Raw genomic sequence first — 14,590 nt, 5'->3', positions numbered from 1 at the left:
GATTTGAATAGCTCCAGGGATGGGGCTGTGTTTACTGGGTATGGTAGGGAGTTTCAAAGAGTAGGGGCAGCATGACAGAAAGCTCTGTCTCCAAAGGTTTTGGAGGTGCACTCTGGGAATTGGTTTATGTAACCTGCTCATCTGAGGAGAGGTGTGAAGCAGTTTCAGCAAGTCCTTCATGCATCCAGGGCCAAAATTGTGTAGGGATTTAAATGTTTAAATGGAACATTCTCCATTTTACAGGTAGCCAGTGCAGTGAGTGATGAAACGGTGTAATGTGACGAGGCTGGTTTGTTAGTAATCTGGCAGCAACATTCTGTACTAGTTGCAGGCGGTCCTCCACAGATCAAATGCATAAATTATGCCTTGCCCCATAGATAATATGCAGACAACTTGCCCCCCACAGATCAAAAAAGGATGTCATGCACATCATGATAACTGTCAGTAAATACATTGGCAAAAAAGGAGTTAAGGACACCACTTGAACTTTCCCAAAGTGCACAGTAGCCCCATCTTTGCCAATGTGTGTCCTGGGGTGCAAATACTAAAAGGTCCCTCAGTTTGAAAGGGCTCACGTCCTGCACTGTTTTACCCCCCCCCCCCCCCTCTCCCCTCCCATTCATGGCTCTGACTGAAGGTGAGTGAGCGTAGAATGCCCTGTCCACTCCACTCTCCCTGTATTTGAGCTCTTCCACCCGCCTGTGCACAACAGTCGCTGCTGGAAGCGTTCAGTGATGCTATTGAAGTATGCATTGCCAGAACGCTCCCAGTTGCAGCTGCAGTACACAACCATGCTGGAGTGCTGACTCTCAAGGAGCGTGGAGTGAATGGGACATGCCACACTCGATCAGCTTCCATTCAGTTGTTTTCTGTCAGAGCCATGAACAGGGGCAGACAGCCGGGAAGTTCCTCAGAGCGGCAGACGGTGAACTGCGCAGGCATGAGTTTCAGCTGAGCAGTGCTTTTCAGCGCTGCTAGATTTGGGTGCAGCCGGCGCCTCCATAGACTACAATAGGAATCACTCCTATTGCAGCGCTCAGTGAGTAACGTCGGCGCCGTCAGAAGATGGAGCCGAGGTTGCTTAAAAAACACAATAATTCGCCCTCCAGCAATCGCTGGAAGCCGAATTATTTCATTCCCCCACTATCCATGGCGGCCTGGAGGGGGAATAGTATTTAAATCGGCCGGACTTGTGCAGACGCAGAATCAGCTGTATACCGCCTGTATTCTGCGCCCAAGTCTACTGGCGCCTATTTCAAATGTACTCGAGTTTCAGACAGCATCTCTGCAGAAAGCACCCATGAACAAGCGCTTGCTTTTGCTGTGTTCACACAGTGCATAACTGCACCTGCACAGGTCTGTCATGCAGTGACACTGAGGAGGGACAGGGTACCCCGACAACAACAAGCCATACCAGCACACTCAGGAGGCCGTTATCTTGCCCACCCTGGGCTTCATTCATTTGTCAGGTGTCTCAGTGGGGTACTTCAATATTTTAACTTGTGGATCAGGGAGGGAGGGGTAAACTGGGGCAACATGACAACCACTGCTGGGGAAGGGGGTCAGAGGGAATTATGGTTTAGCCCCACCAGTTAATTCACATTCACATAAATAAAATACATATAAAAAATCATATACATATAAAAAGCCAGAGCTTTGCATGCTCTGCCCTACAATCCCCAATACCTCAGTAGCAGCAACTGTATAGCAGGGTGCATCTTGAGACACACGAATGTGCCCAAACGTTCCTGCAGGCTGGACAGCTAGGGAGATAGAAGGCAGAGCCGTATCATCAGCAGAGCCACACTGCTGTCTGTGAGAGCAGTGGAATGGGTAGGTGGTGACAGGGAGGAACATCAGAGGGGAGACAGCCTCAGACTGGAGCTGGGAACAGCATAAGTACTTCAGTAGTGCACGTGTGTTATTTACTCAGACTCTGATTTATACAGCTGCTGCTGCTTCTGTCTCCCCATTGCTTATCCTGCAGCCTGTACCTTAGGAGAGCCTGCACCTGATTCCTTCTCTCCAGGGCAGGCTGGACGGCAGATCTGTTGGTAATGGTAACCTCCTTCTCTCAGAACTTTTCAAGGTACCTCGATCTTCCGTATGGTGGGGGCGGAGCAACATTGCATGGTTTTCCATTGGCCCAGAGGGAAGGGGTAGGAGGGGCAGAGCAAATTTGCTCTGTATCTATTGGTGGAGGCGGGGAGAAGGAGCCGATATAACGGAGCTTTAAACTAATGGGTGTCAACATATTAGTGGGTGCGTGTCAGGCGCACTACAAGATCCAGCGGCCACCGCGCCCTGACAGTGAACGGCGCTCTAGGCAAAGGTTTGGGCTGCCTTTGCCTTCGGCACCCCTGTATATAGGCATACTAAGGTACATAACCATTCTGTTTTAATGATGCTGATCAGATACACAATAGTTTTTTGTTTTTTTCCAGCAGATTGATTTCATTGAAGCTGCTTTCATTAAAATATTAGCTGTTAGAAAAATGAATGTCCTGTGTGCTGAACATTGTGTGGATGGGCTTGCGGCATCTGCTTACAGTATATAGTTAACTGACTACATAATGAAATCTCGTTATTTTATAAAAGATTTATATTTCTTTCTTCTTGTTTTGCATATATTATGTATGTTATAACAATCCGAAAATGAATTCTTTTTTCACACAATGTACCTCTTATATCCTGCCTATGGGCTTGTTTCATTGATAACGTTATTCTTCTTTTCTTTGTCCTCGATGTGCACATAAAGCACATAGACCAGATAATGAGCACACATGGGAAGCAGATCATGCAAGCCGTGACCTTCATTCTTGAAGGGGAGCATAACATAGAGGTCAAGGAACAGGTATGATATCACTGGTTCACTGCCAGCATCACCCTACTACACTGGACTGACCTTTGAGGAGCATGAAACTCAATATGCTGCAATGAATGACAAGCTTCTTTAATCTCCGTAGCAGGGGTTAACAACAGCCTAGTAGTACAGTAGGTAATGAATATTTTAATAGCACAAGTAAGATGCACACATATGCATAACACATTTTATTCCTTATTGATTTGCTCTAGGACTAAGTCCCTCACGATGAATGTATTATATCAGCTTCTAAGTGTGGTTTCCTCATGCTCTAATGTAACTTCACTTTCCTGATGCTCGTTAACAGACATTATCCCAGCAATCGTGTGGGGACACAGGGGTATCATTTCCAGTAATAGCTTCTTTTGGTCTTGCGTTAATTTGATTTGATTTTTCCTAATTATAATATATTTATGTGATTGAATCATTTACCGTTATGAATACACCTTGCCTGAGATAGTAAAAACACTATTTGAGGTATTCTTAAAAACACTTTAGGTATTTAAAAGCATCTTAAAATAATTAACTTCTAGGGAAATGCAGGCCCAGATATTGTTTGTAATCTGCTATATTACAAGAAGGAAGACACCGTAACACCAAATCGGATATATTACAAGAAGGAAGACCCTGTAACACCAAATCTGCTATACTACAAGATGGAAGACTGTAACACCAAATCTGCTATATTACAAGAAGGAAGACGCTGTAACACCAAATCTGCTATATTACAAGAAGGAAGACCCTGTAACACCAAATCTGCTATATTACAAGATGGAAGACTGTAACACCAAATCTGCTATATTACAAGAAGGAAGACCCTGTAACACCAAATCTGCTGTATTACAAGAAGAAAGACCCTGTAACACCACATCTGCTATATTACAAGAAGGAAGACACCATAACACTAAAAACTGCTATATTATAAGAAGGAAGGCCCTGTAATACCAAAATCTGCTATATTACAAGAAGGAAGACACCATAACACCAAATCTGCTATATTACAAGAAGGAAGACACCATAACACCAAATCTGCTATATTACAAGAAGGAAGACACCATAACACCAAATCTGCTATATTACAAGAAGGAAGACCCTGTAACACCAAATCTGCTATATTACAAGAAGGAAGACACCATAACACCAAATCTGCTATATTACAAGAAGGAAGACACCAAAACCACAAAATCTGCTATATTACAAGAAGGAAGACCCTGTAACACCAAATTTGCTATATTACAAGAAGGAAGACACCGTAACACCAAATCTGCTATATTACAAGAAGGAAGACCCTGTAACACCAAATCTGCTATATTACAAGAAGGAAGACCCTGTAACACCAAATCTGCTATATTACAAGAAGGAAGACCCTGTAACACCAAATCTGCTATATTACAAAAAGGGAAGACCCTGTAACACCACATCTGCTATATTACAAGAAGGAAGACACCATAACACCAAATCTGCTATATTACAAGAAGGAAGACACCATAACACCAAATCTGCTATATTACAAGAAGGAAGACACCATAACACCAAATCTGCTATATTACAAGAAGGAAGACACCATAACACCAAATCTGCTATATTACAAGAAGGAAGACACTGTAACACCAAATCTGCTATATTACAAGAAGGAAGACACCATAACACCAAATCTGCTATATTACAAGAAGAAAGACGCTGTAACACCAAATCTGCTGTATTACAAGAAGAAAGACCCTGTAACACCAAATCTGCTATATTACAAAAAGGGAAGACGCTGTAACACCAAATCTGCTATATTACAAGAAGAAAGACCCTGTAACACCAAATCTGCTATATTACAAGATGGAAGACTGTAATACCAAATCTGCTATATTACAAGAAGGAAGACGCTGTAACACCAAATCTGCTATATTACAAGAAGGAAGACACTGTAACACCAAATCTGCTATATTACAAGAAGGAAGACACCGTAACACCACATCTGCTATATTACAAGAAGGAAGACCCTGTAACACCAAATCTGCTATATTACAAGAAGGAAGACACCGTAACACCACATCTGCTATATTACAAGAAGGAAGACACCGTAACACCAAATCTGCTATATTACAAGAAGGAAGACCATGTAACACCAAATCTGCTATATTACAAAAAAGTAACCAAGCAGCTCAGGGTGACCCAAACTACTAAGAATGTATAGGGGGATAAAAGGAACCAAAAAGCCCTCCTACTAAAAAAGCAAAGCTTGGTGTAATTGCCTTCTTAAAACAGAAGGAAATTTGCAATAATTCAGTTATAAATGAACATTTGTGGTTACCCACAATGCACACCTACTAAATATGCAAATTATCCCTTTTTGCCCTTGTTAAGCCAAGCAAGCATCCAGATCCGCTGGTTTATAGCAAGCCTATAGCTTTAAGTTTTACACAGCCATATCAAACCCACATGTAGACAGCCTGTTTCGGACTTTTGGTCCTCATCAGTACATGGCAGGGATTGATAAGGCTGTATGAGATAGGGCTTGGACGAGTACAACAGAGTAACCAAGCAGCTCAGGGTGACCCAAACTACTAAGAATGGAAAAAGGAAGACCCTGTAACACCAAATCTGCTATATTACAAGCTGGAAGACCTGTAACACCAAATCTGCTATATTACAAGAAGGAAGACACTGTAACAGCAAATCTGTTATATTACAAGAAGGAAGACACTAACACCAAATCTGCTATATTACAAGAAGGAAGACCCTGTAACACCAAATCTGCTATATTACAAGAAGGAAGACCCTGTAACACCACATCTGCTATATTACAAGAAGGAAGACCCTGTAACACCACATCTGCTATATTACAAGAAGGAAGACACCATAACACCAAATCTGCTGTATTACATGAAGGAAGACACTGTAACAGCAAATCTGTTATATTACAAGTAGGAAGACCTGTAACACCAAATCTGCTATATTACAAGAAGGAAGACCCTGTAACACCACATCTGCTATATTACAAGAAGGAAGACACCGTAACACCAAATCTGGTATATTACAAGAAGGAAGACCCTGTAACACCACATCTGCTATATTACAAGAAGGAAGACACCGTAACACCAAATCTGCTATATTACAAGAAGGAAGACCCTGTAACACCACATCTGCTATATTACAAGAAGGAAGACACCGTAACACCAAATCTGCTATATTACAAGAAGGAAGACCCTGTAACACCACATCTGCTATATTACAAGAAGGAAGACACCGTAACACCACATCTGCTATATTACAAGAAGGAAGACACCGTAACACCAAATCTGCTATATTACAAGAAGGAAGACCCTGTAACACCAAATCTGCTATATTACAAGAAGGAAGACCTGTAACACCACATCTGCTATATTACAAGAAGGAAGACCCTGTAACACCAAATCTGCTGTATTACATGAAGGAAGACATCGTAACAACACATGATCTGGTTCTATTTCCTGGCTGTTTATTGACTAAATATGACTTGGATGCAACACTGAGGGCACGAAGGGCCCTTCTAAATTTCTAATTGCTCATTATCCGAAAGTCACTAATTTACTGCATGCATTGAATGGACAGCATTTTCTTATAACTCACAAACTAGCTCCCGCTCTTTTTTCATTCTACTCAATCTTAGTTTAACCTCCCTAGCGTTCTGGATGAGCTGAGCTCGTCCAGAGACGCTAGAGGGCACCGCTCAGGCACTGGTGGGCCGATTTTGATTTTTTTTTTCAAACACGCAGCTAGCACTTTGCAAGCTGTGTGTTTGCTTCGCTTGCCGCCGCTAGCCGAAGCGAAAGAGGGCGCCCCGCAAACCCCGTGCACAGCAGGGCCAATCGTCAACCAGGCTGCGCTTTGAGGTGGATCGGGAGTCCCTGTGACGTCACGACGTCGATGACGTCACTCTGTTCATCGCCATGGCGTCGGGGGAAGCCCTAAAGGAAATCCCATTCAGAACGGGATTTCCTTATGGGCGTGATCGCCGGCGGCGATCGGAAGGGTGGGAGGGAGGGAGCAGGAAGGGGAGAATCATGTAGCTAGCGCTAGGCTAGCTACATGATAAAAAAAACCAAAAATCAGGCGAAAAAAACCCTCCCACGGCCGCGGGAATCAGAACGCCCAGCAGGTTAAAACTAGCAACTCCCAGAGAATAAGAGGCTTTTTTGATGGTAGCACACATCTAGATTTTCATGTGATCAGCTTGAAAATGACCCCCAAAGAATATAAAGCAATCAATGGATTCCAACCAGTGCAGTTTTTAATGTTGCTTTAAGTCATTTGAAGATGCTGCAGTTATTCAATAATTCTTAAGGTTACAGCTTGTTTTTTCATATTACTGCATATTTTTTATATACTGGTGCAGGCCTGGGCAAAGTTTAAGTGGCCCGGGTTGGCGGCTGCAGACCACGGGCTGCATTTCTTTCAGTTCTTTTAATCTCCCTCCCCCTCCCTGCAGGGTTGGGGACAGTAAGAAGAGAGTTAACTCACCTAATCGCCGCTTCCAGCTTTGGGTCTCCATGACCACAGCAGTGTCGCATCAGGACGTGCCAGCATATTACACGCTGTAGCATCAATAAATTAGAATAACATTGAAAAGTTAATTTATTTCAGTAATTCAATTCAGAAAGTGAATCTCATAAATCATATAGATTAATTACATGCAATAGTGTGAGGCCTGTGCAGCGGTAATTAGGGGTTCTGGAGATTGCTGGAGCCCGAATTACTTCACCCTCGGAGTTGCTGCGACTCGGAAGGGAAATAGTCATTAAAGGGACTCCGAGCAGTGCAGAAACTATGGAAAGATGCATACCATTTTGAAGCTCTCTTTCTCCTCTTTCCAATGATATATAAACCGCCACCCTACGCCTTTTAGTTTTCACTATTTTCGCGATCAATATTGCGGCCGCCGCAATTTCGATCGCGAAAATATCAAAAACTAAAGGGCGTAGGGTGGCGGTTTATGTATCGTTGGAAAGAGGAGAAAGAGAACTTTAAAAAAGGTATGCATCTTTCCATAGTTGCTTGTATTACACAGGACGACTTTGTCCAGCTGAATGGAGCTGCCGACTTTAGGGAAAAGTCATCCTGTGTAATACAATTGTGGCCGCCGCGATTTCGATCGCGAAAATAGCGAAAACTAAAAGGCGTAGGGTGGCGGTTTATATTTAGTTGGAAAGAGGAGAAAGAGAGCTTCAAAATGGTATGCATCTTTCCATAGTTTCTGCACCGCTCAGAGTCCCTTTAACGCCTCCTGGAATTTCACTGGTAGCAGGTTGAGCCGTCATTCGGCTCACCTTGCACCTAAGCGATCGGGTGGCGAAGTGCCATGTAAGCATTTATGGAAGCTTGAGTTGAAGGAAAAGAAAAGTGTTAGAAAAAGGTGCTCAAGGAGCTTTGAAAGAATTGTGAAGCACAGCCCTCCAGGAACTTGAAGGACATTCACAAGTAGTAGACTGCAGCTTGAGTCAGTGCTTGAAGAGCCACCACACATAGACATATTCGGGACATGGGGTACAACTGCTGCAATCCTTGTCATGCCATTTTTGACCAGAGACCAGGTGAGGTGTCATACCTGGGCTAAGTAGAAAACTTGACTGTTGCTCGGTTGGCCAAAGCCCTCTTTTCAGGAAATTTTGCTAGAGTGGAGAGGCACAAAATACAAGTTGCCCGAGGTCCAGTGTGACGTTTCCACAGTGCGTGATGATTTGGGAAACCATGTCATCTGCTCGTGTTGGTCCTCTGTTTTATCAAATCCAAAGTCAGCACAGTTGTCTACCAGGGAATTTTAGAGCACTTCATGCTCTTCTCTGCTGACAAGCTTTATGGAGATGCTGATTTCATTTTCCAGAAGGACTTGGCACTTGCCTGCACTAAAAAAAAGGGCCAATACCTGGTATAATGACTATGGTATCATCACTGGGCTTGATTGGCCAGGAAACTCACCTGACCTAAATGCCATAGAAAATCTATGCGGTATTGTCAAGAGGAAGATAAGACACCAGACTCAAATATGCAGACAAGTTGAAGGCTGCTATCAGACACCAGACTCAAAAATGCAAACAACCTGAAGGCTGCTATCAAAGCATCCTGGGCTTCCATAACACATCAGAAGTACCATAGACTGACTGCCCCTATACCAAACATCATTGAAGCAGTAATTCATGCAAAAGTGCGTACATGGACATACTTTTCAGTAAGCCAACATTTCTGTATTAAAATCTTTTTTTGATTGGTCTCATGTAATAATTATATTTTGTTTGAGATACTGAATATGGGGGTTTCATTACTATTAAACCATAATTGGCAAAATGAAAATAAAAAAAAAAACACTTAAAATAGATCACTTAGGGTGTAATACATCTATATTATACTGTATATGAGTTTCACTTTTTGAATTGAATTACTGAAATAACTTTTTGATGATATTCTAATTTCTTTAAATGCAGTAGCATGCTATTGTTTTATCAACTCAGTTGTTCTAATGTACAATCTTAACCTCCTTGGCGGTAACCCCGTGTGTGACACGGGGTAAGCCGACGGAGGGTGCCGCTCTGGCCCTGCTGGGCCGATTTACGTAATTTTTTTTTTGCTGGACGCAGCTAGCACTTTGCTAGCTGCGCCAGCACCCCGATCGCCGTCGCCGCGCGCCCCCCCAGACCCCGAGCGCTGCCTGGCCAATCAGTGCCAGGCAGCGCCGAGGGGTGGATCGGGTCTCCCAATGACATCCCGACGTCGCTGACGTCATCCCGCCCCGTCGCCATGGCGACGGGGGAAGCCCTCCAGGAAATCCCGTTCTTTGAACGGGATTTCCTGATCGGTGATCGCCGAAGGCGATCGAAGCGGGCGGGGGGATGCCGCTGAGCAGCGGCTATCATGTAGCGAGCCCTCGGCTCGCTACATGATTAAAAAAAAAAATAAAAAAAAAACTGCTGCGCTTCCCCCTGGCGGTATTTTTCATACCTGCCAAGGGGGTTAAAGGACATCTAAGGTGACATGATGCCTGAAAGAGTTAAACATCAGGTATGCAAGTAACAGTTTGTGTCCGGGTGGGATTCGGTCGAGCTATAGTGTACCCTACCTGATAAGGAATAACAACCATAAAACACTTTCCTGGCAGCACATGGCCTCTGAGAACAGGAAAGAGATAAAATGGGTCAATAGTTTTCAAGCTTGGTACACACCATGCAATTTCCCATCAGACCAATGTGTCGAATCGATCATTTCCAACAGGTCGGATCAAATTTGTAAGTGTGTTTTCGATAGATTTTCTGATAACTTCTGTACAAAATTAATCGGAAACCTGATCAGACCTGTTGGAAATGATGGATTCAACTCGTCAATCTGATGGGCAATTGTATGGTGTATACCAGACGTTAGATGTGGTCTCTGGCATACTTCAATGAATGTGTCATTGTCTCTGCACACAGTAAGAACTTAAACTGTGGGATAGCTTGAAAAAAAAGTAATTTTTAGGAGAAAGAGGATATACAATTGTTAATCTCATCAGTTTATTTTCATCTCGTATGTCCTTTAACCTCGTTAGCGGTAACCCCAAGTCAGGCTAGGGCCGGAAATCTGCAGCTCAGATCGGTAACCCCCGAGCATGACTCATGGTAGCCGCCGGGAGGTATAGGCAGAGCCTGCATGCTGCAGGCGCTTGTAACTCGCCTCCCCCGGGATCCAGACGCTGGAAGCCATTCTTCTTCCGGTCCTTGAAGGCTCTGAATCCCTCTGGTGAGATTGGTGTTTGTCATCATGACGACAGTTGGCTATCTCACTATAGGGATACAGCGCCACCCGATGGACAAAGGTAGTATTGCAGTGCTAGGTCCAGGGGAGGTGAGTAAATGAAGGGGCTACTGCAGTTCTCTCTGCAGTTTAATTTTCTCCTGCTTTTAGGGTCTAAAAACGTGTGAAAAAATTGCACCGCCTTTATACCCTAAAATCCAGAAATAATCATACCACCAGGGAGGTTAATGCAAAACTGCCACTTCTTTAACCTCCTTGCCGGTTATCCCGAACTCAGTTCGGGGTAACCTGCGCAGGAGGATTGCTCAGGCCCCGCTGGGCCGATTTGCATAATTTTTTTTTGTTACAAGCAGCTAGCACTTTGCTAGCTGCTTGTAACTTCCGATCGCCGCCGCTCCGCCGCAATCCGCCGCGCCGAGCCGCTCCCCCCCCGCCCTAGACCCCTGCGCTGCCTTGCCAATCAGTGCCAGGCAGCGTTGAGGGGCGGATCAGGATTCCCTATGACGTCCATGACGTCGGTGACGTCATCCCGCCCCGTCGCCATGGCGACCGGGGAAGCCCTGCAGGAAATCCCGTTCTCAACGGGATTTCCTGCATACTCTGATCGCCGAAGGCGATCGGAGTGGGTGGGGGGATGCCGCCGCTCAGCGGCTATCATGTAGATTTAAAAAAAAACTAAAAAAAACCTCCTGCGCTGCCTCCTTGCCGGAGGAATTGAACCGGCAAGGAGGTTGAAGGACTTACGAGCCCAAATAGGTAAAAAAGAGAAGTACCTTAATCACTTTTAAATGCACGGAGGACTCCATCCGCACCCTCCGTGCAGTTCCGCCGGGTCCCCACAGTGTGATAGCCCCCCGTGCCGCTCCCGACCCCACGGATGGGGTCGGGCTCCCCTTCATCTACTAAGATGGCCGCCGGAGCTGGCTGCGGCTGCGCAGTCCGCATACACGTTAGTGCGGCTGCGCAGCTCTAGGGCCCCCCCCCGATCCACGCACAGTAGCGTGGATCGAGGGGGGAGGCCCTAGAGCTGCGCAGCCGCACTAACGTGTATGCGGACTGCGCAGCCGCGGCCAGCTCCGGCGGCCACCTTAGGAGAGGAAGGGGAGCCCGACCCCGTCCATGGGGTCGGGAGCGGCATGGGGGGCTATCACACTGCGAGGACCCGGCGGAACTGCACGGAGGGCGCGGATGGCGTCCTCCGTGCATTTAAAAGTGATTAAGGTACTTCTCTTTTTTTTACCTATTTGGGCTCGTAAGTCCTTTAACCAAAATTTAGAAAGGTCTGCACCATATAGAGTATGCTGACAACATACTACAGATGTACAAATATTTTATAGATGAGTAATCTATGCCTCATATCATTCCTTAAATGATTTATTACCTTTTGATTTTGGTGGTAAAGGTCCCACATCATCCCCATCAGTGTTTTCAGTAGCTTCCTAACTCTTAGGCCTAGTTTCCATCTGTGTGCTTCTGTCTGCTTTTCAGCAACATGTATCAATCTGTAACATTGATGTGCTGATAAAAAGCGGACAGAAGCACCCAGATGGGAACAAGGCCTAAATAGAGGTTTTCAATTGTCAGAGAGTTTCCCCTGTATGGCCAGGTGCACACCAGAGGAGTTTTTCTGAGGGTTTTGAGTTTTTAAATCTGCTGCTAATGTTATCCTATCTATGTGTCTGTGCACACTGGAGCAATGAGGTTTTGTAAAAAAAACTCCATAGCATTACATTGGGAAGAGCTTTTAGAGGTTTCAAAAGCTCTTCCCAATGTAATGCTATGGGGTTTTTTACAAAACCTCTTTGCTCCAGTGTGCACAGACACATAGGATAACATTAGCAGCAGATTTAAAAACTCAAAACGCTCAGAAAAACTCCTCTGGTGTGCACCAGGCCTATAAGAATCTTTTGATAGGTTTGCTTTATAGTCCATGTCTACAAATCTTTACAAACATTTGTTTTGCCACCCTAACACTAAAATTGGTCTCAATAAACAAACTCTCTCTTCCCCCTGTTTACCTCCCTTTTTACAAATGCATTTCCTCAACTTAAAGGGTCATGTTGCAGCTACCACCTCTGAGTGGCCGCGGCTGCTGCTGGCTTCCTGGAGACTGGATGCTGCCTCTGATATATCCCACCTATACAAAAGATTCTGAGGGTGGTTGACATTTAAACTAAAGGGGCCCGTACACTGGTCGATTTCAGCCATCGATCGATTCTATGGAATCGGATCAAAAATCGATTCTATCGATCAATCAATTTGTGGTTGATTTCGATCGATTTGATCTATCTGACAGGATGGAAAATCTGGGTCTGCTGCCAGCAGATCGAGCCCATAGAGTTGCATTGGATTTAATGGTTCAATAAAGGTGGCCATACACTGGTCGATGTGCCATTAGATCGACCAGCTGACAGATCCCTATCTGATCGAATCTGATCAGAGAGGGATCGTATGGCTGCCTAAACTGCAAACAGATTGTGAATCGATTTCAGCCTGAAACCGATTCACCATCTGCTGAGCTGCTCCTGCCGCCTGTCCCCCCCGTATACATTACCTGAGGCTGGCTCCCGGGCATCTTCTCCGCATTGCACGGCTCTGTTCCGGCTCCATCCCGGCGCTTCCTGTGTTACTCCGTGACCAGGAAGTTCAAATAGAGCGCTCTCTATTTGAACTTCCTGGTCACTGCAGTGACACAGGAAGCGCCGGGATGGATGGAGCCGGAACAGAGCGGTGCAGCGCGGAGAAGACGCCCGGGAGCCAGCCTCAGGTAATGTATACTTGATCGGATCGGCCGCCGCTAGCGACGCGCACTTTACCCGCGGGCGATCGAGGGTAATTTCCCGCACGGCGCGATCGACGGACCGATCCGATTTCGGGAGGAAATCGGATCGGCGGCTGCGTTTACCGCGAACGATTGGCAGCAGATTCGATCCCAGGATCGAATCTGCTGTCGAAACGGCCGGGAATCGAGCCAGTGTATGGCCTGCTTAATGCTTTTAAATCGACTTCCAATAGATTTTATTCTGAAATCTATTGGAAATCTGTTTTGAAATTTTGTTTTGATGTGGCACACATCAGATTCCTGTCAGATTCGACCTGACAGGCATCTGACAGAAATCTATCTGTTGCTCAAATCTGCTGCAAATCTATCAGTGTATGGCCACCTTTACTCCTGTTAGAACACGACCCCCTACCCCCCCTCCCCCCTTTTTTTCCCATGCCAAACTGCCAAAACTTTAGTTAGTGAAATACTGTATACTTCTACTGGTTGGTCCGTTGTTAGCTTGAGGGGAGCAGGAGGGAATTCAACTTTTTTGTGGACATGGGCTGTAATCTGCATGGCAACATAGAACATGGGGAAACTTATCTAAGTGGAGAACTTCTCATTTTACTGGTTTAATGCATCCTTTTATATTCTGTCAACACATGCAGTGCTATCTAAAATGACATCCCTAGCTGAGCATTGTAGGTCCATTATTTTCCATTTTCTGCATCAAGATTTATTTGGTTTCTAAGACTTGAGAAACAGTTCAATAGGCAATCAACCATCAGTGTCCACACCCTAGGATCGATGTAGTGCACTCCCAACACAGTCAACACAGTATATGCTTCCCGACGCTGCCGTACTGATTAGTATGCAGTAATACTCTCACCGATGTTTAGAGGCTGGTACCAGTGCTGCCAGCAATCAAGCTTGTTTGAAATACCCCGCAGTTCCAGTGACCTTCTTCCTGCAGATAGCTCAGAGAAATGGAGGGGGAGGGGAACAGGGGGTGTACATAGCGTAAACCAGTTTGGATACCAAAATATCAACAATCCCTCCACCAGTGCTATGAAACCAGTGCTGTTAACGTTCACATGGCACCCTTTGAGGACTCAGTGTGTCTGCATGCAGCCCGTGGCACCATGAGAGACTATAAATGCGCTCACCAGATTCCTATGCTGACCCTTTAAAGACCAGCTGTAGCGCTTGTG

At 45.2% G+C, this 14,590-nt stretch overlaps 1 protein-coding gene across 4 annotated transcripts in view; it reads left to right on the top strand.

Annotated features, from left to right (window-relative positions):
* ARMC8 (armadillo repeat containing 8) overlaps nt 1–14,590 on the top strand; it is a 182,587-nt gene that overhangs the window by 156,931 nt on the left and 11,066 nt on the right. For all 4 annotated transcript variants that reach the window (XM_068245238.1, XM_068245236.1, XM_068245237.1 and 1 more), the window contains one exon: nt 2,759–2,854. In XM_068245238.1, coding sequence (XP_068101339.1) covers nt 2,759–2,854 — 96 coding nt within the window. The remainder of the gene's footprint in view (nt 1–2,758; nt 2,855–14,590) is intronic.

The sequence above is a fragment of the Hyperolius riggenbachi genome, chromosome 7 (genome assembly GCF_040937935.1).
Source record: "Hyperolius riggenbachi isolate aHypRig1 chromosome 7, aHypRig1.pri, whole genome shotgun sequence".
Taxonomy (NCBI): domain Eukaryota; kingdom Metazoa; phylum Chordata; class Amphibia; order Anura; family Hyperoliidae; genus Hyperolius; species Hyperolius riggenbachi.
This window is presented reverse-complemented; position numbering and strand designations above follow the sequence as displayed.